The following is a 27,989-nucleotide window of genomic DNA, read 5'->3' as shown; positions in this document are numbered from 1 at the left end:
GCCTACTTTAACTTTACTTAAGTATTTCAATTTGTTGCTACGTTGTACTACATTTCAGAGGTAAATCGTGTACTTTTACTCCACTACATTCATTTCATATCTTTATTTACGTTACAGATGTAGATTAATGATGTGACATATATACAGGGTTGCCAACTCTCACGCATCTGGCGTGTGACACACGCTTTCACTCTCAATCTCACGCTCTCACGCTGCCCAAACTATTCTCACGCCAAAAACAAGAATACCGAAGACTAGAAACGGTTTTGAAAACTTTTGTCAGGTAGTGATCGTCTTCTCAATAGAACATCTTTGATAATGTCTTCTGGCCAATCAGAATCAAGATAACGGCGTGGTGTTGTTTCAGGAAGTCCCGACGGAGAATACTTTTGCTGTAGTACATCTCTATATACATCGATACAACATTACGTGTTGATAGAAATCAACACGTCATGAAATAAGACCCCACGGTTTGATGATTGATAGGTGCAGGGACGTGCACAGGTACGGGCTAATGTTGCCAGGGCAACGGCCCGTTTGGCCTTTTTGGCTGACCTGCCCCTCTGGAGAGAGACTGCGGTCAACTCAGCCGTCTCTCGCATTTGCTTGGTCAAATGAGCAGCGCTTCATTTTTGAGTGCGCGATTAATAGCGTCTTTACGGTAATCGCCGAGAAGCGGCGCTGACGGTAGTACACGAGCTGATGTTATATTTGATCAATCAATCAATGATATTTGATGAGGAATAAAATCATTTTTAGCCATAAGTTCTTAATAAAATTAGTACTGTTGGACTCAGTACTTGTTAGACTACTACCACAAATACAATGAAGTACTTTTACTGTGTACTATTTGAGTAATACTCTGTCAAACTCCCCTCCAGAGAACAATAATGCATGTTTTCTGCCATCTTTGATGAGAGATAAAATGATTTTTTGCCATAAGTTCTCAGTGAGAGTGGTACTGCTGGACAGAGTACTACTTGGAATATGACCACAAGTACAATCAAGTACTTCTATCGTGTAGTTTTTTAGTAATACCCTGTCAAACTCCCCTCCAGAGTACAATAATGTATGTTTTATGCCATCTTTGATGAGAGATAAAATGATTTTTTTGCCATAAGTTCTCAGTGGGAGTGGTACTGCTGGACAGAGTACTACTTGGAGTACGACCACAAGTACAATCAAGTACTTTTATCGTGTACATTTTGAGTAATACCCTGTCAAACTCCCCTCCAGAGTACAATAATGTATGTTTTCTGTCATCTTTGATGAGGTAAAATGATTTTTTGGCATAAGTTCTCAGTGAAAGTGGTACTGCTGGACGGAGTACTACTTGGACTACTGCCACAAGTACAATCAAGTACTTTTATCGTGTACTTTTTGAGTAATACCCTGTCAAACTCCCCTCCAGAGTACAATCATGTATGTGTTCTGCTTTAGACCTGGTACAGGGACAACCACTTGGAGCTTAATGCTCTCAAGGCAGTGGAGATGGTTGTGGACTTTAGGAAGAACGCAGCCCCACCCGCCCCATCACTCTGTGTGACTCCCCAGTCACTGCTGTGAAGTCTTTCCGCTTCCTGGGCACCATCATCGCTCAGGAACTCAACAACAAATGGCCCAGATTTGTACAATAGAAACTCGAAATCTTGTAATGTAGGAAACAATTCACACTGGCTGCCATGTGATATAGGATTTGTTTTGCAATATTTATTCAACGGTCACTTCTTAGTTAAACAAATCTCAAATATAGATTTTAAATATATCAAATTGAGCATATAAATGAAAACTATTTCACAGCAACCACATCCCCTGCTTTTTGGAAAAGTCTGGAGTCCCAGTCCCCAGCTGGTGCCTTTTTAAAAAAAAATATAGGACATACAGCAACCGCATGTTTATGCACATACATTATTTGTCACACAGAGAGCAAACCCAGTCCCCAACTTGTGCCTCTTCAAGAGACTTTTGGTCCATATGCAGGCACTGTGTGTGGCACCACCGGAAACAGCTGTCACACTGAATCTGCAATAGAAAGAGTGGAGACAAATGAGAGTAAAGCCCTGCTTATACCAGCTTCGAGCAATGGTCAACTGCATCCCTCAAGTGTTTGTATTTAGTTTCTGCTTTCATTTAATGCTTTTCTACAAATCTAAATTGTGAAATATCTGAAGTCTCAATATTCATTAAACCTTACCCAGTCAGTGTGGGTGTGATGTGGCACTGAGCCGGGTGGTTTTATGCCGGCACACATGGCACAGTTGACTTCTTTGTCAAACACTGATGAAAAGAAAATGCTAATGTTACATCTCAAGTACAACAATATCACAATTGAATTGAAATTTTGAAAAAGTAGCATGCACCTGATGCTGTCAGTATTTCCATGGCCAACACTTTTCTTTGATGCGCCATCTCCTTTTTTGTGGTCCCAAAGGCCATTGTTGGTGTTTTAGGAAACACTTCCATGACCTCCTTTGCCATCTTAAAGTGATACACCATGTTATGTTGTTAAAATAACTATCCAACTACCTCAAATGTGTTTTTGTGAAAGGCAGTAAAACAGACTTAATCCTAAAAGCTGAAATAATGTTGTATTAGCAAAATAAAAGCATATATGAAAATAAATATTCCATTTACCATGCAGACAACTACCCCACAGCTATTGCCATCCTGCTGTACTGGGTGTTTCATTACTCCTCCCTTCCATTTTATGTCTACCCAGTCTGTCTTACTGCAGCAGGTCCTCCTCATTTTGAAGTAATCACTGCGTGAGATAAGATATATTATTAACATACAATGCATACTGTAAAAATACAATACTCGCATAATAAAATAAATCCTTGTCACACTGTGTCTCAGCAGTCGAGTAACACAATTTGAAGTGATGTTAATGCATGTTTCCCAAATGTATATTTTAAGATGTAACATGCAGACACCTAGTCTGATATCAAACTGAATTGACAATTGTTCACTCTAAGGACAGGTTGTTTATTCAGTGGATTGGGTGTTATGGTATAATCGGTATGGACCAAAGTCAAACATGCACACATTTTCCACACATTATATGTTTTGGTGTAGTAGCACATACAATAAAAAAACAAAAGGGCTGGTTGTGGCAATATAGCTGATCCATCTATTCCCACATAAATATAACAATAAATATAAACATAATATATGACGGAATAGAATGAAATAAATATTTTTGAAAAATAGGTGAAATTGGATGCAGTTAGTACCTGAATTTGTTGGCAGCATTGGCAGCATTGTCTGACTCTGCCTGCTCTGCAGAGTTGCGTGCAGGATCTGCCAAATACACTGTGCTTTCTTCAGCATTGATGTACTGTGGACACAGAAAAATAAATATATATTTTTGAAATAAACACAACATCTCCTAAAACTTGGCTGATCAAGAAATATACAATTATATGATATAGACACTACTAACCAGACATTTCCAGTGTATACCGTCTACATGTACAAAGGACACAATAGCTCCATAGCTGTCAAAGTGTATCTGTAATACATAAGAACAAAACAACTTCCATTTCCCATCAGGCTGTATTTGTTTTCTTTATACAGTAGAGTCAAATAGCTTGATAGAGTATGTTTATATTTAGACAAAGACATAATGAAAACCTTTGTAGTTATCCTCAATAGAAACATAAGTTACTTTTGACAAAGTGTGCTTCATGACCTCTTCTCTTTTCCCAAAGAGGATCACACCAGCTGAGTAGTGGTTGAGAATATAAATCCTCGTCCCCAGTTCACATTTATGTGCATGTATATGGAAAAGACACTCGATGATCTGGAGAGAATGTCGACAAGCAGACATTAATAAGAAATACAATTATATTAAATATTAATGTAGTTGACAGGTGTTAAGCTTTGTTGATAAAAACAGAAAATTATAACAGTGAATGACCACATTTGACTACTTCTTCTAGTGTACAATACAAGTTAAATATTCAACTGTGGATGCCTTTTAAGATTAACTTTTAAAAACAATTTAATACATTTTAGGCTTTGGGTGCTAACAACACTTTAGTGGTGTGCCATGAAGCTAGCGTTACATGAATATTGGATTAATGTGTAGTGAAGAGACTTGGTATGAGCACTGGTTCTGTCCTATGATATGGATGAAATACCTCGCCTGTAAGCCACTGGTGTGGTCTAAGGGTCCGCATGTCAGAGTGACGGATGGTAAAACTGTTGCCTCTTATTTGAGTGGGGACTACAGACACCACCACCTCAGTGTCCTTTTTTTTTTTTCCCACAACGCGGTCAGCTGGGGGTCACAAAAAAAATACTATATCATTTTTATGTCCCAAAGCTAGATTGTTAACAGAGCATGAGATACACATTGTAAATTGAAAGGTATTATTTCATAACGTTCCTTTAGCATTCCTTAAACATTAAAATCTGCATTTTAACTTTTTAGTTAATCAATTATTTTACTATTTGATGAACTCCCTGATGATGTGTCCTTACAGTTTCTTACCTCTGATGAAGCATCCACTTTACCTCCCTGTGCGTCATCCTCAGCATGCTCCGTCATGTCTGATGTGGATGAAGATTGACCTTGTCTTGCCTTGTCTTTTGGATCCTGTATAGAAGCCGAAACATCAACATTGCCTTTCACATTGTCCAATATGTGTTGTTAAGTGCATGTCATAGTTAATCACTTCATCACACAATTTGAATCTTCAGTTCTTCTATCATTACCTACAGTATACTAATAGAAAATGCAACATTAAGCTGTAGATTCCAAGCTGGTTTAGATGTGTGTGTTTCAAATGCTTCCTGGCTTTGTTTAACCATGCTAAATGGGATTACCTGTGATGGAATATGTGCTTCCGTTTCACCTGGCTCTTGTTTTTGTAGTGGAGCTGGAGCTTTTGCTGTTTTTGTCTTCAGCATGAGCTGAGAAAAACAAAGTGTTAATAACACAAATATTATAACATTTATGTTATTTTCAACAAACAGGATAACAATGGTTTGCTCTCAAAAATACATACATTCTTCTTGTGCTGTCTGAAAACAAAAGGCTTGTTTATGGGTGTCACATAAACTCCTCGCCTGTTCTGCTTTCTTTTTTTCCATCGCTCCATGTCCACACGATGGGTCTGCAGTTAATAAGGAATATTGACAGAGTAAATGCACTTACCTTTCATTACATATTCTGCCATTTCACGTTATTCAATGTTGTTTTCTTTTCACAACAAACATTATCTTTGCCTGAAATAAATGTATTATTTCATTAATTATTATTCATCAAAATTATGAAACCAACTAAATTCAGCATAGTTGCATCACAGTTTTGATTGGTGTATCAATATTATTGTGAGATATTATTAGCACACCTAATATAACTGTTTATAATGACCAAATTACCTGCAGAATAACTGTTGGGAAAATACAGAATGTACTCTTTGAATATCAGAGTAGCACATGATGACAAAGACCCTAAGTAGCTGTGAACATGACAGGATGTGTGATTACCTAGAAGAGCATCAGGACTGTTTGAGGCATATGATAGCTATGGGATTAACATGATGATTCAGCCTCTATGGAGATAGACATATGACAAGCATGCTCATTTCTGACGTGAGCCTTAGCTAATCTAAACTAAACATTGTATACTGCTTTGAACCAGTATTCATCCATCTTGTGACGGTGTAAAAAGTCTGTCTACAAGTCTCTTATATATATAAAGCTTGTGAAGGACACTGCTCTGTGAACTATTTGTATCAAATGCTCTGTATGTGATGACTTCCATTCTTGAAAGGATAATAAATACATGTATCCTGATTATTGAAACTCAAGCCAGTGGCGAGTGATATTTTCCTAACATAATCGATAGCAATGCTTAATGACTAGGGACAAATGTGATAACATAACAGCCATATATAAATAACAAACTGTACCTTCTTCCCCCTCCTCAGAGAGTCGCCATATTCCCTTAGCAGGGCGCTCAAGGTGACTTTGTATGTATGTACAAAATCGTCCAGCCTGGTCAGACGTCTCCGTTGAAAACTGATCTTTTTGAGGTCCCACTGGCTTTTTTCCATTATCCCTTGAGTTTTGTTGTCCTCTGTGTAATTCTGCGGTTGAACATATTAGTTACGGTACATCAAATTATATTGTTAACAATCACTTGGATTACATACTGTTTACATTGCATTTTATAATATTGATTATAGAATAATGCAATGAAATTCAATATTACATCAAAGCTTTAGGTTTTTGTACTTGTGTGGGTTTTTTTGCAGCACTTTTGTACTTCTGGGAAAGTTTCTGATAAATGGTCCCTGTTCCATGGCGTCCAAGGTCACCTAACCAAACAGTAAACATGCCTTATTATTTTATATTACATTACATTAACAAGCAGCTATAGAAACACGTGCAAAATAAAACTTACCCAAGAGTAGGCCAGACCACAGACCAGCCAGGGGCAGAAAATACTTAAGCAAGGAAGGGATGAAAGTCGGGCAGAAGTACATGTTGTCATCACCAGATTTCTCAATAACTGTTTGGGTTATTAAGTCCTCAAAATGCTGTTTGAAGGGCGTAGGTCCGATATCATTCTAGAAAAAACAATCCACAAATAACTTTAGTTTGTGGTGGTTGCATTCTCCAGCCACCTTCCTTGTGTGTGTGTTTTCCCTTTCCCTGTCTGTGTGGGCGTGGTGCCTGTCACTCCTGGCTCCCGGCTCAAATCTCCACCAGCTGCAAACAGTTGAGCACTCTCCTCTGCGACACACCTGATTCCCATCAGCCATTACGGATGGTATATCAGCGGAGGCTCCACAACCTGTCAGCGCCAGATCGTTGTTAAACCCCAGTGGTACAACTCTTAGCCTTCTCAGCCTTCTTAAAGTATAGTGACTATTTTCGCTACACCTGAATATATTCTTACCTGTTCTTCTTGTGCTCCAGGATTACGCTTCAGTGGATTACGTTCCAGTGGATTAAAACTCCGGAGGATACTCTTCAATGGATTACGCTCCAGTGGATACTCTCCAGCCGGATTATCTCCTCCAAATAAAACCTTTGTAACACACTGCCGTGTCCTGCATTTGGGTTCTCTCAGATAACCGTAACATAGTTGCATTGCATTGAGCTTGGGGTAATAGAAAAATATGTAAACCATGTTAATATTTTTCCATTGTTTCTGGTCACACTGCCTCTGTCCTCTTTTCTGTGCTATGTTGTACTTGAAGGTAAACAAATAATTTTTTATAATATTTTTGAGCTATGAAACAACTTCCAACATTCACATAATTATTACATACCACACAGTCTTCCACAATGGTTGAATCGTCCAAGTTTGACTGTGCTGAGTTTGTCAGTAGTCCTTGGAGATTTTCAAAATGTTTTCCAACATTTCTGTCACTGTGGGAGCTGGAGAATACCACCACAGCACTGGTGACAACTTCATCCAGCTCGGACATTGTGGTGGCCTGTGTCATCAGTCCAAAAACATGCATAGCCAGGTGGTAATGTTTGGCGGCACTGTAATAAAAAGGTTGTAAAATGATTATTACAAAGACTTTACAAATGAATGACTTCAGGAATCATTGTAGCACTGGGCAGAAATCACTTACTGTTTTCGACATAGGTCCTTAGCATTTTTCATCACATGACTGAGACAGCGATGCATGATTGGTAGCCTTATGCAATCATGCTTTGCCTGTCCAGTTACGATGCTGTAGTACCTGGAGAGAAGTTCCTGGAGGCTGACTCCACAGAAATTATAGGCCATGGACTCCATGAGGACTGTAGAGCCATCACAGATCAGCATGACAGGCCTTTGTTTGGCTCCCCTTCCATGGAGTCTTATTACATCAGTCAGAAATGACCCAAGGAAAAAGGATATGGAGGCTGTTGTGTGGTCGTTTGTGATGTAGGTGGCCACAGGGACAGGGGAGGATCCTTTGAACGGATTTCGGACCACCATCTCATACACATAAAAAGGTGAGGTTTTCCCTTTTGCCTTTTTAACAATGCTCCCTGTCGCATCCACATATACAATGTCTTCCCTGCACCTGTCATGGAAGAGGTCAATTGTTTTGTTGGACCATAGCATGACTCCTTTGGGGTGTGCTATAATTTTTTTAATGACTGCTTCCTCAGTCTCAAGCTCTTCCTCCATCATTTTTCTGAGGCTGATCATTTCATTGCTGTGTTTTCTCAGCTTCTTTCTTGCCTGCCAGGACAATGTTTTCATTACACCAGTTGATGGTACCTGGTCTCTGTTTCCAGAAGCCAACACAGTGTCATCCAGTTTATTGAGCTTATCAAGGTACACACTTCTGGGAAGTTTGCTGGTGAGGGCATTAGCAAGTGTATCCCTTTCATCTGCACGCACAGGCCGATGTTTGAGTTCTTCACAGTTGTGCCATGCTTTTTCACCTCTGAAGGTCACAACTGCCTTAAGGGATGAATCATCCTCAATGTCAACTTCGACCTCCACAGGGCAGTCATCAAATCGACAGTAGCCAACACATGAAAAAAGTGACCCTTTCCTTTTTGACCCAACTGTTCGCACACTGTGAGATTTGAAGACAAAGCAACAGTGTGGTGGACACTCCGGATGCCAGCGGCCATGACTGAAGTCCAGTTTAAAGATTTGAATCAACGCTTATGTTGTCTCATCCTCAGTTTCTTCCAGTCACTTTTCGTGACAAAAAAATTAAGGATTTGAAGGCAATTTAAATGAGTGTAAGAGTTGCCCATCTTTTGAGTGTGATGAGGAGTCATATGTCCCTGATGAATTACACTGTAAAACACAATGAAAAAAATATTAGCGAAAGTGACCAAAGTTGGAATGACTCTTTACTGATGTGAATCAATATCTCTGAAAATGTTTATTTTGGACTAACTATAATTTCACTCCACATAGTAGTACTACGTGCTAATATGCGATATTTACCTCTGAAACGTCTTCTGGTTCACTTGTCTCTGTGAATGCCTGTGTATCCGACGATGGGGTAGTAGGCACTGTGTGGTCACTGTCTGTCGATGGGCTGGCAGGTGCTGCGGTCACCATCTGTGTCTTGTGTCTCATCTGCACATGACAAGGAGCAAATTAAATCCAAAGATTTAATTATTAATCAAATAATATAAAATATTATAGCACATCCAAATCAAAGTTGTTCACACAGGCAGGCTGATGATGAAGGTAAAATCAAAGCAGAAATAAGAATCATGGTAGTGTAATATTTATAAAAAATATAAATATAAATCTTTCTTTACCTTTTTATGATGATTATAGGCATGATGAAGCCGTGTCCTATTGGTCTTGGAATCCGGAATTCCAAGCTCCTGACACACCTCGCCCCAGAAAGTGGCTTTCTCGTCACCTTCATCATTGTCTTTTGTTTTGGTTGTGGCTCGAACCTTGTCAGTCACAGCCAAAAGGACTTCTTTTGTTATTGTTTTTTTTCTTGGCTGAAATTGAAATGTCAAAGTTCTGTCATTTCTTTGTAAAAAAATATGAAATTTAAAATTGTGTGACAAATAACAAACACTTACCTTCCCAAACGTGGAGAAAACAAAGACTCTGAAAAGACATAACAAGTTAAAATCTTATATTTATAGTTAGCCTTTTCACTCAGTTTAGACTTTTTGTAATTGTAATAAACAATAACATTGTTTTATTTTCAAAAATAATACATACATCTTGAGAAAACTGTTTATCTGTTGACACTTTTTATGGGGATTCTTATTTGGACATGTTAATACAATTTTTTTTAAAGAAAATGTATCACCCCAGATCCCCCAGCAGGGTTTTTGTTTACAAACGTGTCATCTGTTAAACAACATGTGAGTTTGCAGTGTGTTGGGTGGAGAAGAGCGCAAATCTATTTAAAAAAAGATGGAGGTTATTGGTATCCTCATGAATTTACCCAACATGATATAATGGATCCTAAAACAATACTCTGTAACCTGAAACTGTCAATTATGTCTACAGGTGTTGCTGACAAATAGTAGGGAAACTACTGTGTGTAGAAGGTGTCTCACGCCCAATTTCACTCAAAACAAAGTGAAATTCAAAAAATTGCGCCAACCACACCATTTTAATAAACAGGATAGGATTAATGTCTATTTTTTTCAAAAGATGTGTAATAAACAATTCATATACAAATGTGTGTTTTATTTTCGAACACAATTATGTATATAACTACGGAGCCCTGGAGGGTTCATAGAGAGAAAAATAAATAAAACGTGGCCACGTTTTACTTTCTCGTGCGCACGCTTTAGTAATTCGTGCGCACGAGTTACTAAAGCGTGCGCACGAGTTACTAAAGCGTGCGCACGAGTTAATAAAGCGTGCGCACGAGTTAATAAAGCGTGGCCTCGTTTTGTGTGTGTGTGTGCGTGTGCTGTTCGTGGTAATTTGAAAACAAATGCCGGTGGTGTCGGATACACACACACACACACACACACACACATCATGCGCCCCGGTGACAGGACATCTCCTTCATAAAGCGAGGGGGAATACTCAGTTCGATGTGTGTATAGGTGTGTGTGGTTAAACGTAGCAGCCTCGATCTCTATTCAGCGGTTCTAGTGAAGTAAACAGTAAAAGGCACAGCTCTTTGCAGCTGATGCTGCTCTTCTCAGATTCTGCTGAGTTACACGTTACTGCCTCCAGTGCCCTGTACGACGAAGCCAGTTCAACAGACCCTGGACCTGGATATGTTCGATTTACCCGGCTTAAAGGCCCTGTCACACTGTCCCGAAATTGACACACGAATATGGAATTGTGAATTTCGCACGAAGATGGCCCCGAACCACACACGAAGGCAACATTTACATTACATTTAACACATACAACTGCAATGAAAGTACCAAAAACAATTATGTTACAGTACTATGACACTGTACTGATATCTTCAGACTTTGTTCTTTACTTTATCCGTCGTTATATGTAGAAAATATTACGTTTTCTCCGTAATGTTGTTTCCATAACAACAACAACTTCCTGTCAACTGTCCTTCAAAATAATATATTATATCCTTTTTAGTTTCACAGAACACAAATTGGGTTATTTACATAATATATTTACATGATTTTGTTGTGCAATAAAACAACCCGATGGACACACGATAAAGGAAATGTTCAAATTCGGCTGTGATCGTAGCAACATCGGGCCATTCGTGAGGGCATCTAAAGCCATCATATGACCGCCGGTGGAGTTTCTCAGGCTCCGGCAGCAACTTCGTGAGCGGTGGCAAAATCTTTGGCATGCCAAAAAATTGCCGAAGAACCTTGCGAAGGTTCATTTTCGTGTTGAATTCGTGTGTCAATTGTGCCCTTCGTAAGGCCATCGTGAGGGCATCTTGTTATCATCGGTGCCATCGGGCATTCGCCCCGATCAGAGTGAGGGTGAATGCACCGATGATAACACGAAGATGACACGATTTGACAAGATGCCCTCACGAGTGCCTTACGAAGTTGCCGCTCACAAAGTTGCTGCCGGAGCCTGAGAAACTCCACCGGCGGTCATACGATGGCTTAGATGCCCTCACGAATGGCCCGATGTTGCTACGATCACAGCCGAATTTGAACATTTCCTTTATCGTGTGTCCATCGGGTGTCAATTTCGGGACAGTGTGACAGGGGCTTAACTGACCCTAAAGGCCCAATGTGAAACATTAAACTTATACAAACTGGTGTACAAAACTCACATACCTGCGTTGATCTCCTGGAGTGTCTCTACTCTTTCTTCTCCACATCTCTTGTCCACCATCAGAGATTGCAAACATTTCAGAAACAGCTAGAGGTAGGGGACAAACAACTTGTTCGCTGGGCATGTCAAAAACCTCCCTGCTTTGATCAAGACTTTAGGGAGCCTTTCAGCCCCTCTAGCAAAGGGACTGGAAAGCAAGCTTTGAAAATGCAGTACCATCTACATGCTGTCATGTTCCAGACACTGCTCTCAACCACTCAGGGCCTGCACAAATACCTGCAGAAAGAAACAATTGACTTGGTGCAGGCTGTAGATTACAAAACGGCAGTTGAGAACACACTGAAAAGTTACCGTAGTAACGAGAAAGCACATGAGGTCTATGACAAGACCAAGGCCCTGTGCAATGATCTTGATATTCCCGAAACTGTGACACAGAGGAAGAAGCGTAGAAACATGGAAGACTTTGTAGTCAAGGCATCATGTGGAGCAATGTGAAACATTAAACATAAATAAACTGGTGTACAAAACTCACATACCTGCATTTCAATGGACAGCATAAAAGGACACGTGAGCTGGGTTCTAGTGCTCAGATTAGCTATTGATGATCACGTTGATAAATCATATAAAACAAATAGCCAATCACACAAAAAACATGTTGCTGTGACTGCGTGAGCATTAAACAATTAACATTAAACTAAACAAACACAACAGTACGTTATTGTCCTTATAAAATAAAAACATACATTTTGTCCACCGAGATAATACAGGCACTTTACCCTCAAGAGATCCTCACGTGCTATGAGAATCTCCCACAATCCATTGCCGAAACAAAGCTAATGCAGGCACACGTTTGTGACACCAGATGGCGCAATTGTGTATGTGCGTGTGGGGAGTCTTGCAGTAGAAAATGTGACTGTAGCGCCGCCACTGTGGGCTAAGCCCCGAATGTTTCCAGGTCCAGGCGACGCCCCTGGTGACTCCATTACAGATGAGATGCACGGAAGCACAAATTGACAGGTATTTACCTCTATGGTATTTACCAAGCCCCCAGGAAGTGCGCCGGACTCTGAGGAGAATATTCACTGTGGCCAAACGGCGGTACTACACTTCCGTTAGGTTGCTGCGCCCGGAAACACTTTTCCCATTGACTTACATGGGGAAAGAGTGGTCTGTAACTCATTGGATAATTTTTTTTAAACTAAATAAACTACCCAGTAGGAACACTTGTATAGCCCTTATTAAAAACATTCGTTCCTCAAGTTGTAAAATGTGCTAATAACGTTATTCTTAGAGTTATTTCCCTCGGCATTATGAACGCGCATCTAACCCACGGGACCGCGCCGCCCGGCACGTTCATGTTACGTGTCCCGACCAATCAGAGCACACTGTGCTCACAGGGAGGGTGCTGGAGCCAGGCTCTGGCTGGAGTTTTTGGAGCTACAACGAGCCGTTAAAGACAGAGAGTGAAATTCAGTGAATACACGTAGTTTACAGAGATGCTGTATGAGGAACCAATGTGAGTTGCGTTTATCTTTACCCATGGATGCACAATGGGAACGGATCCATATCATCTTACTGCCATCCCACGGAGCTGTAATAATGGATATATTGCACATGTTTGCTGTAATTCATTGTCATACTACATGGGCTGTATGATTGAATCTTGTACCGTAAATGTTGTATTAAATGGAGTTAATATTACCGATATCACTACATCATTACTAGCTAGCCGCTAGCTGCTAACTGCCGCCTCGTTCATATCAAATCCATGGCGGTAGTGTGTATTTGTCATTTAATACAGGCAACAACCGGAAGACAGAGAAGAAGAATAGACTGCGTGATATAAAAAATAATGGGCATACCTCCACCCCTCGATAGTTATCGCTGACTCAGCCATGTTTATGCAGCACTGCACGTGGAGATGTGGACGCGCAAGTCGCGCAGATTACGTACATAAACCTACAAAGTACTGATATAGTAAATTGAAAAATAAATGATTATTTTTGTGTAGTTGTATATTGAAAAAATAATGTATGGTTGTCACAAAATCCCACGGCACACCCGGACTTGCCTCACGGCACACCAGTGTGCCGCGGCACACCGTTTGGTAACGGTGGTAACTCAGATGCTTACATGGACTTGTATGTTTTTTTCCTTCATATCTAACAGAAATAAGAGAGAAAGAGATGGGAAAGTGAGTAAAGAGGGATAGGAAGGAGGAGAGATATTTGCGAGTTGCATACTGACTGAGTTTTCTCGATTAATAGCTTATATAGACAATACCATGCTTAGATAGACTCCTAAGTTATTATTTCATATGTGACAATATGTAAGAAAAGGGAGGGAAGAGTCAAATTATATTGAGCAATTGATTTCATATTGGAACATTAATTTCTCAAACCTATGTTTTATGGAAGAGGAAATGTACTTCTGATAAACTAATCCTTGATCAAACGGTAAATGGTGAATTAATATAACATCTAGAATCATTGAGAAAGGGTTATTCCACAGGGACTAGCTCACATTTAACTTAAAATAACATTTATCTGCTTTGGACTGATGAGTATATGATTCTTGCATGTTAAATGACTAACACAAACCTTACATTTATAATGTGCATGTCTCAGGAAGGCTCCCAAATCATTCTGAGGGGGCCTATCCTATTTTTGTAATTGAATGATAATGTGCTAATCCATTACCTTGAGTTGTCTGCACTCAGGAAAACATCCCTATCAAGTGTTAACCCAATAACTAGGACAGCTCTGAAGGCCAAGGGTCAGAGAGAGAGGATCACACTCTGCGGCTGCAGAGAGCAACTTATCCACGGGCAAGGAGGTCGTTCGAGATGAGAGGATTCTAATCTTCAACTTTCTGATGAGATGGGATGCTTCTTCATTTTCGCTCGCAGGACGAGCGATGGCTTCAGAGGCTTCATACAAGGTTCATGTTTCTTGGAGGAGAAGATGTTTTCATAACCTCTCCCATCACAGGGGGGGGCATCTGGATGTGCCACTTGGAATAGGCAGGTGCACTGCTCTCAAGCAGATAGCAGAAGGAATGCAGGCAGATGAGCCTCTGTTTCACTGGGAGATCATAAAGTGCTCACTGAATTGAGCCACAAAAGCAGAGCAATTGGGGGGGATTGAGATATGGCGCTCTGATGAAGAAGAGTTTTGAGCCAATCAGCACCTCAGTGCTAATCTACAGATAATTGAGTTATGGCGCTCTGATGAAGAAGAGTTTTGAGCCAATCAGCACCTCAGTGCTAATCTACAGTATCAGGATGCCTTTACACACCAGACATTCTGTGTCATAAAGAGAGGAGGAAAACATGTCTTCTAGCTCTCGTACAAAGATAACATTTGAATTGAATGACCAGATGATTACAGATGTACAATTAATGATTGTTTTTGTATTCCCAATGAACAGATATGTGTTAAATAGTGGTGATAAATATATTTTATCAGATTACACTTTCACACTAAACTAATTAATTAATTGATATTTTCAGATTTATAAGGTATTGAACAATAAGATATTTCTAATATTATAACAGACAATGTTACTATCCTTAATCATTACCAGGTAAAACAGATGTTTTGATGTTGATTACAGTTGATGCTCTGAATAAAGAACAGATGTTTTGATATTGATTACAGTGATGCTCTGAATAAAGAACAGATGTTTTGATTTTTTCCTTTTCAGGTTGTTATACAATAAAATGTTTGATTCTTCAGATTGTTAAACATTTTGAGAATTGTTTAGCTTTCCCTTCAGATTTTGAAATGACATAATGATTGATAGTTGAAGTAATGTAATTAATTAAATATCATGTCTTACTCTTGAATAAAGCGTAATGAAGTAAACGTAAAGTAATGTTAAAGATTGAGGACACTGTAACTTTACAGATTACAGATTGATCGATTCATCACTGTGAATTTATACCTTAACTAGGAACCTTAGCTGGATCTCTCATGATTCTGATTTATACCTCAATTGGATTTATTATAAATCCTAAATTCTAATTGTGTTTTAATAAGTAATTGCCTTAAAGTAAATCTTTGAGATGTAAGATGATTTAGAGTTTGTGTTTGATGAATGAGATTAACTGAGTGATAAATGATAAAATATCTTATTTTTGAAACATATATTTTGCTATAATATTTTGTATCCCACGTGTTTATTATTGTGCCTTTTGCCAAAAGATGCCAAGCACTGAAGAGAGATGATTTTTATTATGATTGACTGTGTTCAATCATGGTGATTGAAGTGTTTTTCAATCTTGTTCTATTTTTAATGTAATGAATGTATCTGAGCCCACCCAACTCTGAGGACGCCTATTGATTTTAAGTATTGACTGAAATATTCTTAGACTAATGTTAATTGGTTATCAATAGATTGATAAAAAGAGTGAATCTGTAAGAGAATATTTTCATCTGATCTGTTTATAGAGTTTCTTATTGTTTTATAGAATCTGTGATACTGCAAACATCTGCTTGTAGTCACTCAAAGACTCCTGTGTAGGTTGAGGCTTGTCTGGATCTCTTTGAGACAAGTAGACTATTGTCTCACATCTGCTACTAATTAGGTATACGCGGGCTTTCTGGGAGCCCGCCTCTCCTCGTGTTGGTTAGATGTTTTGTGTCTTTTGGGGCAGAGATTACCTTGGTGGAGCACAAGGACAGTGTGAAACTAGGATGATCTCCCGGCCGTATGTAATTGTCTGTCTCTCAATAAATATCAGTGTATTGACAGGTGAATCCAGTTTCCCTCATTTGATGATGCGCTCAACATTGCTGCAAAGAAGTTTTTACTTCACAGGTAACACCCTTTTCACCCCGGTTACACTTTTCATTTGCCCTGTACGATGGGCGCTGTAAGTGATGAAAGTGGGGGGTGTTGGCTTATCAGGCGTCCGCAGCTCACAGCCAAAGTGGGTGTGGGATCGAGCGAGAGAGATAAATGCAATTTATGTAAACTAATATTTCCAAGGCACTCTTTTATAATTATTGGGATAAACAGGTTTGAAATCATTTCAATGTATACTATAGGACAGAAAACCAAAAATATCGTTTAAAACTTGAGATATACAAAAATATGCATAAATAAACGTTAACTAGGTAAAATAAGATATAAATGAACAACAAAAATAAAATAAGTTGCATTTATTTGCTATTGGCTATGGTAGGTTATTGGTTATGTTCACATACTTATTTGATTATTAAAATGTAAACCAATCTTTTTCATATGGGTGTTTAGAGTTGTACCCCTAGGTCAGGTCTCTAGTAATGTGTGCTCAAAGTGCACCCGATTGAAGCATTTTACTTTAAATGTTCAAACATTTCTTCCTGGGGGGGCATACCCCCGGTCCCCGCTAGAGGATGTGACGTCCACACTCCAATTCAAACATGTTCATACAATACCGAATACATTTGAAGCCTTTTTGATGTATATTACCAACATGTCAATACGTTTCTGTTTTTGTAGTATATTGGTCTGTTGTAGAGATTTTTCATTTATTCTTTATATATTCTATTGTGTATTCCTTGGGTACTTTTAGCTTTTCTATTGTACGATTGAAGTAAATGTGGGAAGCGTTTAACAACAGCCATTTACTTCAAAGATAGTTCGCAATGTTATTCTTATTTTTGTTAATCCTGGAAGAATGCCAGAAAAAAAGGCATTTTCTTCAAGAATAAAAAAAAACATGACATTAGTAATTGTGAAAACAAATTAAATAAGTTGTTAGGTTAAGTCAGGGCCGGTTTTTGGCATAGGCGACATAGGTGGTCGCCTAGGGCGCCAGATCTGGGGAGGGGGGGGGGGCGCTGCGCTGGCAGCTCTGGGAGGGAAATAAACATTTTGACTGTTTGCGCTCATCCTAATTTTCGGCCTTGATGTAACAGCATTCATAATTAAGTCAAGGTAACACCCTTTTCACCCCGGGTTACACTTTTCATTTGCCCTGTACGATGGGCGCTGTAAGTGATGAAAGTGGGGGGTGTTGGCTTATCAGGCGTCCGCAGCTCACAGCCAAAGTGGGTGTGGGATCGAGCGAGAGAGATAAATGCAATTTATGTAAACTAATATTTCCAAGGCACTCTTTTATAATTATTGGGATAAACAGGTTTGAAATCATTTCAATGTATACTATAGGACAGAAAACCAAAAATATCGTTTAAAACTTGAGAGATACAAAAATATGCATAAATAAACGTTAACTAGGTAAAATAAGATATGAATGAACAACACAAATAAAATAAGTTGCATTTATTTGCTATTGGCTATGGTAGGTTATTGGTTATGTTCACATACTTATTTGATTATTAAAATGTAAACCAATCTTTTTCATATGGGTGTTTAGAGTTGTACCCCTAGGTCAGGTCTCTAGTAATGTGTGCTCAAAGTGCACCCGATTGAAGCATTTTACTTTAAATGTTCAAACATTTCTTCCCGGGGGGGCATACCCCCGGACCCCCCTAGAGGATGTGATGTCCTCACCCCAATTAAAACATGTTCATATAATACTGAATACATTTGAAGCCTTTGATGTATATGACTTATGTCAATACGTTTCTGTTTTTGTAGTGCATTGGTCTTTTGTAGAGATTTTTCATTTATTTTTTATATATTCTATTGTGTATTCCTTGGATACTTTTATTTGTTCTACTGAACGATTTTCTGGCAGGGGGGGGGCGCCAGCTAAAATCTCGCCTAGGGCAGCAAATTGGTTAGAACCGGCCCTGATGGTGTAGGAAACGGGCTCCGTGTTACAAGACGGGTCGGGGGTTTGGCGGTACCACTGCAGACTCTCTGCACACACACACACCGCTGCAGACTCTCTGCACGAAGGAGCCACGGTGCTGCAGCTCCTGATCGGAGCAGAGACACACGTTCACTAAGCGGAAACACGATATCCTGTCACAGAGATCTGCTATTTTAAATTTTAAAGTCAACACATATCGACCCTAAATAAAGTCTATATTAAGAACGAGAGATGTTTTGACATTATGGCTTAAACAAATGACAAATAAGCGAGGGCGATGATGTCAAAGCATCGTCCTATGTGCCGGGGCTGAGCCCCGGACAGCCCTGGACAGCCCCGGCACAATTTAACCCCTGGTTAGATGCCCTATTTTATCAGTATGTCTGGACTGCACAGCAGTTACAATGGTCAAACTACATTAGAACAGAATTGTCTCCATGTTGTCTTTAATAGTTACTAACATTAGATATTTTAATGAGATATGGACCGCAAAACAAAAATGTTCCCTGATTTTCATTTTTTAAATTAAGTCACCGAATGCAAGTCGCCTTAGCTTATTTTGTTATGAGATGTGAATTACTGTTCAATTTAGTTGATGTAATAATCATTTGGTTTCTTTTACATTAAAAAAAGGTCTTATGTTTTTTTTTCGGGGGGAGGCCCTTTTTCCAGTTTAGAGCAATAGCCCCTCCAAATGTCTGTGCACGTCCCTGGATAGGTGTGTGGGCTGTCTTTCATTTTGACACAAAGAACAATGGGGCCTATCCACCCTTATCCACAATGTAAAGTAATTCACAGCCTCTTCCCTCTTCTCTCTGTGAGGAGCAGCAGGTTCAGCTTTCAGAACAAAGTAAAATGGCATTAATTTTTTTAATATGTCGTGTAGTAATAGATTTATTTATTTTTCTTCTCAAGAGAGTACCAGAATGTGTATTTTATGTTAGTAGCCTATTTCAAAACTAAAACAAAAAAAATCTCCTGGGGGCGAATCCCCCCAGACCCCCCTGCAGGGGTTGGGTTTTCAGCATGTCAACTCTTTCACCTGTGGAGAGATTGCAGGATTGGCCCCAGGTCGCCCTTTTTATTTACTACAAGACAAATGTGCCTTTTTATTTCATACAGTTCAATTTGGATTGAGACAGGGAAATAATCTAAACCTCACGCGTGGCGTTTCACTGTCAAGGGGAGCGTGTATGTAATTACATTGCAAATACTGACATGAGCCCCACCACTGTATGGGTTAGCCCTACCATAGATTACCCAACAAAAATACTCTCTCGCAACTGCCAACCCGTATTGCGCATGCTCAGATCTAAGAACCAGTAGAAATGATAAAAAAGTAAAAGTCTGCTGCTTATTGTTCTACTAGGCCAAAATAGAGTCAAAGAGTATATGAGAGTGAGAGTGTGTTAATTAATATGTTTGGCAGTTTGGAGTAAGTCTGTAGATTTGTTTGTGTGTGTTTCATGTATAGCTCTCACGATAATTAATTTTGTTGGATACATTTTCCCGGAAATTATTGCGATAAACGATAATATTGTCGGCACCGTTGTATGACCATTTTAGACCACTGACATAATGATAATATATAATAATAATTCAAGTACATCCTTTCAAACTGCTAGTCACATCCTCATGTAAATGGAAATGTATCGAGTTCATTTTTATTTATCGTACGATACGTCAATTAATTGCTTATACAGGCACACAATAAAACAGTGGAAACAAACATGTGTTTGACTTTCAATAGTGAATGAAACTTTGTGCCTTTTATAGTCTGTGTCCAATATTGTGTATTTGTATATATTGTATATATATATCCTATATATAGGCTATGCTAAGGTCCTGCTGCTGACACGATAGCAGTCATTTCGTGCGCATATGTAATTAAACCCATGATATCAAAATCTCACTCCAGCCAGGTACCCAAAGTTGGCAACCCTGCATATAATCAACACTTAAATCCGACTTTAGTTACACCTGGAGTATAACCGGAAGCTACCCTGCAGTATACAAAGTCATAGCTAGCTGCACCTTTACCTTTGATAACACTTTAATACATTAATCATTATAATCAAAACATAGAATACATATGATTCTGAATGGGCCAATCTGCACAATGAGTACTTTTACTTTTGGGACTTACATGTATTATACCATGTCTAATATTTAGATGCCAATACTTGTGTACTTTTACTTGAGTAACATTTTCATTGCAGGACTTTTACTTGTACAAAAAGTATTCATAAACTCCGGTACATCAACTTTTAATTAAGAGATCTGAGTACTTTCCCACCTCTGCCGTTTTCTGTGAGCTAAGAAAAAAAGCGAATGAAAGCTCGTTTTGTCCTTTCGGCCTCCGTACAATGACATATGAGAATGCGGAAGCTCATCTGACAGGAACATGGATGTATAATACGGGTATAATAAGAACAGACAGGAAGGATTTCGGGGCGTGTCAGCTAACCAGTAAATAATAAAAACTGAAGCTTCAAACACGAGACTTCATGTGACGGAAAGACTCCTGAATACTCGAAGTCCATCAGAAAAGTGTCTGTCAGTAAGTTGGAAATTAATTTCGTTTAGTTTGTGACGGGGCGAATTTATTTATTTGGTTTGTGTACAGCATTAAGTTTATCCAGGCTACAATCACATTGATTCTTAACAGTGTTACCAGACAGGTTAGACAGGACAGGTGTTACTGATTGCAGGTGAAAGAAATATGGCGTTATGAATAGATTGAAGTACTGCTGTGTAATCTAATTATAATGTTAAAGAAAGTGTCTTAATGTAGCATTATAAATAGTTTTTGTTGCCATCTTAGAGCAATTGTAATCATTATGTAGAAGTAGTGTACATTGTGATTATGTAATATGTTTTAAATATATGTTTCTATCCATTTGTGAATGTGCATACATAGGGTGAGGTTATTTTACAAGAAATGCTATCAATGGTAATTCCCAATCCTCCACCTTCCCAATTGTTTAATGTTCAATTAATCCTGCTTAGTCTCTCAAATCCTTTCTGAACTAAAGACTGCATCTAACCGGTTTTCATTTAATTGTCTTTAGATCTATCAGGTATATTAACACACTTTCCTTTTCTTTCTTCCATCAGACACCATGGCATCACCAACCCCTCTATCCAAGGCCAACACCACCTTCGCTCTGGCTTTGCTCAAACAGCTAGGCGATAACGACAATGCCGCGAATGTCTTCTACTCCCCCTTCAGCATCTCCTCAGCCCTGGCTATGGTGATGCTGGGGACCAGGGGCAACACATCCACACAGATGTCAGAGGTACAGTAAACATATAGACACACAGCCAAAAAAAATGTTTTCTGAAAAGTAAGAGGTCGGTGCACCTCGTTTGGTGTCATTTTGTAAAGTTGTAAAGCAACATCTGCTGTAACTGATTAAACCTCCACAAACTGTGTCTTTTAACTGATCTTACAGTTAGCCCAGCATTGTTTGAAACTAAAAAAGATAGAGAGGGGGGGAGAAATTGATAAGAATGAAGGGCAGGGTGTCGGCCGTCAGTCTCGATGAATCACGAGTTTTTTCTTAGAGTGTCAGCAGGAATGACAAAAAAACTATTCTGTTCAGACTCTGACTAGGTTTTATGAGGGGTGGCTCTTTGTTGTGTTGCCATAGGTACGTGAAAGGTAACATGGAAGTGTACATTAAAGGCAATAAAGATATAGGTTAAGTTATCTGTACACCTTATCGTTATGTTTACTGAGTAATCCTCAAAGGGAGTTGCTCAATAAATGCCTGCTAAAAGAATAGTTGCGTTCCTTTTTTATATAAAAAAATGTATTCCCAAAAAATCTAAAATGACTTTCACTCTTACTATACTGCTATTTTCAATGTAGATACATACAATAAAGAAGGAATTCCTACTAGGTTATTAAAAAGTATGGGACCCAAAAGCATTGTCAAAGCTTAGTGCAACGGTTTTCAGAAATATACTTTGTTTAATGGAAAAAGGACTGATGTATACCTTTACACTGTGAAAGAAAGAAAGCCTTCACATAGTGGCATTCTGTAGGCGACACAGCAGAAGCTCAACGTTTAGAAGGAATTATGTCAAACAAGAACCTTTTGTGAGATTTTTCTAAAGAATTGCCAAATTAAAGCCACACCTTGAGGACTCATGGGTATGTGGGAAAGGCAGGGCTTCAAAATAAAGCCTACATGTTTCTTCTGGTAAGAGCAAGGTGAAAGCCAAATGGATACGATCATTTATCATTATGATTTAGAATTGTGTGGGACATTGATGTGATTGATGGCTTATCAAAGCAGGTTCCTGTGTCATGAGTGCAGATGATACACCTGTGTGTGCATGCATGGCTGCTCAATGACAGAGAGTGGGTGTGTGTTTCTGCATGAATCAAGAAGAACAGAGGTGAGAGTAACATGTGGCTGCTGCAAGACGTTCTTCCTGGCAGCCAGTTACAAAATAAACTAGTTGTGTAAACCATATTTAGGAAGTTAGTCATTAGTTAGCAGGGATTTGCTTTGCAATTCCTGCTGATGGTTGCTTGGAAAACAAATGTGTGGGCCAGCAATGACACTGCCCAATTTGTCAGTCATCTTCTTGACAACCATTATTATTCAAACCAACTCAAAAGTAAAAAAACATATAAAATGGAAACCAGTATAATATACTTTTTAAGAATTAAGACTGTTACAGTTATTTAAATAAGGTTTTCTTTATATATTTCTGGAAGTGCAGTATCACTTGTGCTTTACAACTGTCTTGTTAAATGAATGTAATCCAGTGGTTCCCAAACCAGTGATTTTGTCGGACACATCCCCACAGCCGTCCATGGGGCGATTCTCCTTCCACAAACGTTCAGGGTGTAATGAGTTCACCCTGACAATATTGTTGGCTGTGGTTACCCTTTACGACCTCTACTCATCAATACATGGAGATAGAAGACAAAAAGATGCCAATGCAATTTAACTATTTTCAAGTCATAATAATTCAGGAAATGTATGTAGGAAAGTAATGTAAACACATGGGTCAATAGTTTGAAGATGGTGTCTGGACTGTGTAAAACCTGTATATTCTGATGTATTATATAGCTGCAATCATCTCTCGATTTCTTTATGCTTAAGAGTGGTATATCTCAGTTGCACAAAAAAAATCCTCACTTCTGTTTTAGCAATTTTTTAACTTGGTATCTTCTTTCATCCAGCTTCCCGTTGGAAGGGTTATGAACTTTTCTATCTTTGCTGAATACTACTCAGCCCACACATCACTGCTAGGCAGATATAAAAACGTTGTTTTCCAGACCAAAGCACACATAGTGTCTAACTCAACAGTGAACACTACCACCCATAGGTGCTCTGCTTTACTGAGGCAGATAAGTCGCAGCATTGTGGAGGAGAGCAGATGCAAATGGGAATGGAGCAGCAGCAGAAAGTCAACGCCATGCTGCCACCATATCTGCGGAAGATGGTAACAAAGACAAGAGTAAAGGAATGAAGAACTAACATTTTAAGGGCATTTTACTTACGGTCTGGTGTCATATGGTGCAGGGGAAGAGCGGGTGGTTCAAGATGATACTTTTTACTCTTCTTTGCTGCAATGTGCTGCCGTATCCAACTGAATTTAGAAGAACAATACAAAACAGACGCTTTTAGTTGTCTTTTGTTTACTGAAGGTTGGTGTTCCAACAGCTCAACACTCCAAAGTGTTACATAATACTCAGGAATGTAGTCATGTTTTTTATCTCCTACAACCAGCTGCTGAAAACCAACACTAGACACAAATTCTTTAGAAGAGTACAAACAAATAAAAAGATAATTTTGTATACATGCCTTATTCTAGTGTATTACTCAGAGAACACTCCTGTATGTGGGAAACACCAAATGTCAAAATTAATTATACGGAATTTGTATGCACACCAACACATACCATCCTGAATTCAGTCGACTAAAGGGTTTGGACAGTTTTCTCTGCATGTAACAATGTAAATAACAACATGGTGGAGGGATCTCTTTATGTGAATGTGTCTGGAAAGGCTCGTCAAAGCTTGGGCTGGGGTTTCAATGCTTTTTTAAAGTCAGTGTTTAAGGTGTGTTTTTTTTTTTTCCATGTCAATTTTTTAATTTATTTTTAATTTTTCCTTGTTATATTTGTAACCTTTGTAAATGATTAAGTTGTTCTCATATATATATATATACAATATATACAATAAAGGGTCTGTCAGGTGAGTGACTGCATACTCTAGTAACCAACAATCATTTAACACAATGTATGAAAATGAGTAGAACAAAGCAACAAAAATCTGCAATTTACCTTGAAAACTTGCTTTATTTTCTCTTATCTCATCACTTAATAGGCAAGATAACTAGTCTGATACCGTTTATAATAGACCAATCCGTCACATGCTTTAGTGCATCTCTATAACACTTGTCTACTTTCTCCACAGTGCCTGAAAACTAAGGACTTGCAGGATGAGGTCCATACGAGCTTCGCCGAACTGCTGTCAGAGCTGAACAGGGAAAACGCTCCGTTTGCCCTCAGTGTCGCCAACAGGCTGTACGGGGAGCAGTCCTACCAGTTTGTAGAGGTGAGTGTGTTTCAGCATGTTTGTGCGCCCATCTTCATGAATAGGTGTGGTTCTGTTTACAAATGATTAGGCTGGACAAAATGAGAGGCCCACATAGGAATATGTGAGCTTTGTAAGAAAGAATGAAGAGAGTAGCCAGTATATGAGCAAGTAAAACAGTGATTGTGATATGTTCCATTTGCTTAAGTTAAGAAAAAAGATTTTTGTTCCGGTGAGCAGAATTAGTACATTTGATGGTGTTGATTCTAGGATTTCTTAGGGAAAACCAAGAAGCACTACAGTGCAGAGCTGGAGTCTACGGACTTTGTGAACAGCTCAGAAGTGGCGAGAGGCAACATCAACAACTGGGTGGAGCAGATGACACAAGGTGCATCACACACACTGAAACATGTCACCTGGGCTTGCCATTTTTCAAAGCTGCACACATTCTTTAAGTAGTCTAACATTGCTTCACAAATGTGTTAATTTTGTTTACAAGGTAAAATTAAGGATCTGTTGGCCAATGGAGTGGTGGACAGCATGACCAGGATGGTGCTGGTCAACGCCATCTACTTCAAAGGCAACTGGGACAAACAGTTTGAGGAGAGCAAAACTGTGGATTCTCAGTTTAGACTCAACAAGGTAACACTGCTTTAAGCAAATAGTCAATTGAAAGTCAGTAAATATGAGTTTTTTTAAATGTAATTGTATTTAATAATAATTTTAATGTATATTTGTTTTTTCAGAATGGCACCAAACCAGTGAAGATGATGAACATAAAATCAAAGTTCCCTTTCACCTACATCTCTGAAGCCAGCTGCCAGGTGATTCACAATTTAGTCAAAGGAGAATTTATTGGGTTTTTAGTAACAATCTATTTGATTATAACTGTGACTAACTAGCAGACAATGTATTTATTCCTTGTAATCTACCGAAAAAAACAATAGTTGTCAGACCAGTGTATCTACTATAATGTTTGAAACCTTTTGTTTGACAGATCCTTGAGATGCCTTACAAAGGAAAGGAGCTCAGCATGCTCATCTTTTTGCCCAAAGATATAGAGGACAGTACAACAGGTCTGGAGAAGGTAGGACATGCACTTGCACACATTAAGGAACCCAAATAATACAGACAAAAACTAATTATTGATTTGTGTCCACCTACAGCTGGAGAAACAGCTGACCTATGAGAACTTTACCAAGTGGACTCTTCCAGAGATGATGGATAATGTTGAGGTCATGGTGGGGCTGCCTCGTTTTAAGATGGAGGAGTTGTATGATCTGAAAAGTGTCCTGATCAGCATGGGCATGGCAGATGCCTTCGACATGGCAATGAGTGACTTCTCAGGTAAAACATGGTCCCTGGATAATATTAGAATAACACTTGTGATTAAAAAAACCTGATCTTGCTCCTTTCTTTCTCACACTCACATTATTTCCATCATATGAGACCAGACATATTTGTTTAAAATATTTTTGTCTCATTCTGGTCTGTGACAGGCATGTCCCCTAGAAACGACCTGGTTCTGTCAAAAGTTGTCCACAAGGCTTTTGTGGAGGTCAACGAGGAGGGAACTGAGGCTGCTGCTGCCACTGCTGCGATCATGATGCTGCGATGTGCCGCGATGCGGCCAGAGCGCTTCGTTGCAGACCACCCCTTCCTCTTCTTCATCCGACATAACCCTTCCATGAGCGTCCTCTTTGCTGGCAGATACTGCTCCCCTGAGTGAGCTCTACATAGTTAAGAGCAGTGGTTCTCAACTAAAGGGGGTTTACAATGCATTGCAACAGTATCACATTTATTTTATATTACTAGAAGGTTATTGAGAATCACTTCAAGGGTTTCCTATAGCTATTCACAATCAAGTTTCCCTCCTATGTTTTCATAATGTAGAACGATGAGCTGCTTTTTTTTTAAACTGTTGCTTCTGGTCGCCATCATTCCTTATGAGTGAATTAAATATTCTGTGTTAATCCTGATTATTAGGTTTGTACACAGTTTGTGTTTTGCACCTAATATCTTCAGCCTTAAGACCTTGATTACCTTATGTTTGTAATGGAAGTATGGCCCTTTTTGCTGCAGCCTTACACCTTACCCTATTAATCTATACCAATCGCGTCTATATCATCTAAAACACCCCTTGCAAGAATTGCCTTTATCACAATTTCCATGTTGTTCGTTTTTTAACTGCCAGGCCCGAACTATACTTAACACGTAATTCTGCAAGATTCTTGGCACTTTATCTACAGAAAATACACTTTCAGCATTGTATATGTTCAGTTAACCAAAGAAAGAAAGGGATTACAGCATATTTTCAGATAGATACGTATGCAAATTCTAAATATATTCTATAAAAAGCAAAAGCTTACATGAGGGTTTAAACTGGTGTCAAATCCATGTCCTTTTTATGTATACTTGGGTTTTACAAATGAAATAAAAAAAATAAAAGTGTGCCGTTTCCAAATCTTGGTTGTCATTGATATTTTTTCTCAGATTTGAAACAGTCATGTGTGATGAAACCCTGTAGTTTGACCTGTCCTTGTACAAGTACTAATACTACACTACACTGTTAATGTTTAACCCAAACTGACTGTAGTATAATGCTTTCTGTATGAGGCAGTACTACTTTTGGAATCCTATTTCTACAGGCTGCCTTTGTCATAAAAAGTACAACAGTAACAGGTTTTCTTAACCCTCCGGTATCATTCGATTGGACTACGCAAATTAGTCATTCGAGACAAAAATATCCACTGCAAAAGACTTTGATAAAAACATTATATTAAAAGGTTTTTTTCACAACTGTTTTGGGTTCAATCTTTAAAGCAACTTCCGTCCTAATAGAAAATACCAAAAATGTAATAATTTTCAGGATTTTAACCCTTTAAATGCCATTTTGAATACATGAAACCGCTTGTTTTTTTCATGATGAAAACAGAAAATTAGTTATTTTCCAAAAAATACATATCTGG

General features: G+C 38.8%; 2 protein-coding genes across 8 annotated transcripts; one reads left to right on the top strand and one right to left on the bottom strand.

Annotated features, from left to right (window-relative positions):
• Positions 1-1,685: 1,685 nt before the first annotated feature.
• Positions 1,686-24,175, bottom strand: LOC117543645. 6 transcript variants are annotated; one of them, XM_034212046.1, is made up of 19 exons: positions 11,695-11,804; positions 9,532-9,559; positions 9,253-9,447; positions 8,930-9,064; positions 7,602-8,776; positions 7,290-7,509; positions 6,416-6,581; positions 6,247-6,329; positions 5,922-6,098; positions 5,013-5,120; positions 4,831-4,917; positions 4,496-4,600; positions 4,143-4,282; positions 3,634-3,802; positions 3,443-3,511; positions 3,234-3,337; positions 2,635-2,761; positions 2,195-2,478; positions 1,686-2,022 (listed from the first exon to the last, which is right to left on the bottom strand). In XM_034212046.1, exons 5-13 carry the CDS (start codon positions 8,222-8,224, stop codon positions 4,229-4,231), a joined length of 1,623 nt encoding a protein of 540 aa, XP_034067937.1. In that variant the 5' UTR covers positions 8,225-8,776; positions 8,930-9,064; positions 9,253-9,447; positions 9,532-9,559; positions 11,695-11,804; the 3' UTR covers positions 1,686-2,022; positions 2,195-2,478; positions 2,635-2,761; positions 3,234-3,337; positions 3,443-3,511; positions 3,634-3,802; positions 4,143-4,228. The 6 variants fall into 6 exon arrangements, with proteins under 6 accessions (XP_034067937.1, XP_034067938.1, XP_034067939.1 ...); XM_034212047.1 differs by lacking the exon at positions 3,634-3,802; XM_034212044.1 differs by lacking the exons at positions 1,686-2,022; positions 2,195-2,478; positions 2,635-2,761; ... (3 more) ...; positions 4,143-4,282; positions 11,695-11,804 and adding an exon at positions 23,983-24,175 and having other exon boundaries at positions 4,310-4,600.
• On the top strand, positions 20,834-27,485 carry LOC117543646 (leukocyte elastase inhibitor-like). Of its 2 annotated transcripts, XM_034212050.1 has the most exons (10): positions 20,834-21,018; positions 21,576-21,757; positions 23,808-23,924; positions 24,901-25,041; positions 25,291-25,408; positions 25,520-25,662; positions 25,767-25,844; positions 26,018-26,107; positions 26,187-26,367; positions 26,520-27,485. In XM_034212050.1, the coding sequence occupies exons 2-10, from the start codon at positions 21,581-21,583 to the stop codon at positions 26,747-26,749; spliced, it is 1,275 nt and encodes a 424-aa protein (XP_034067941.1). In that variant the 5' UTR covers positions 20,834-21,018; positions 21,576-21,580; the 3' UTR covers positions 26,750-27,485. The 2 variants fall into 2 exon arrangements, with proteins under 2 accessions (XP_034067941.1, XP_034067942.1); XM_034212051.1 differs by lacking the exon at positions 23,808-23,924.
• The last annotated feature ends 504 nt before the right edge of the window (positions 27,486-27,989 follow it).

This window comes from Gymnodraco acuticeps, unplaced genomic scaffold, assembly GCF_902827175.1.
Source record: "Gymnodraco acuticeps unplaced genomic scaffold, fGymAcu1.1, whole genome shotgun sequence".
Classification (NCBI taxonomy): domain Eukaryota; kingdom Metazoa; phylum Chordata; class Actinopteri; order Perciformes; family Bathydraconidae; genus Gymnodraco; species Gymnodraco acuticeps.
This window is presented reverse-complemented; position numbering and strand designations above follow the sequence as displayed.

Coding starts and splice junctions, on each gene's coding strand:
- LOC117543645 (XM_034212044.1), bottom strand. CDS start 8,224: ATGAAAACATTGTCCTGGCAGGCAAGAAAGAAGCTGAGAAAACACAGC. Junction 7,510..7,601: donor AAGGACCTATGTCGAAAACA/GTAAGTGATTTC, acceptor TTTTTATTACAG/TGCCGCCAAACATTACCACC. Junction 4,601..4,830: donor AAGCACATATTCCATCACAG/GTAATCCCATTT, acceptor GCTTCTATACAG/GATCCAAAAGACAAGGCAAG.
- LOC117543646 (XM_034212050.1), top strand. CDS start 21,581: ATGGCATCACCAACCCCTCTATCCAAGGCCAACACCACCTTCGCTCTG. Junction 25,409..25,519: donor GGTGGAGCAGATGACACAAG/GTGCATCACACA, acceptor TTTGTTTACAAG/GTAAAATTAAGGATCTGTTG. Junction 26,108..26,186: donor GTACAACAGGTCTGGAGAAG/GTAGGACATGCA, acceptor GTCCACCTACAG/CTGGAGAAACAGCTGACCTA.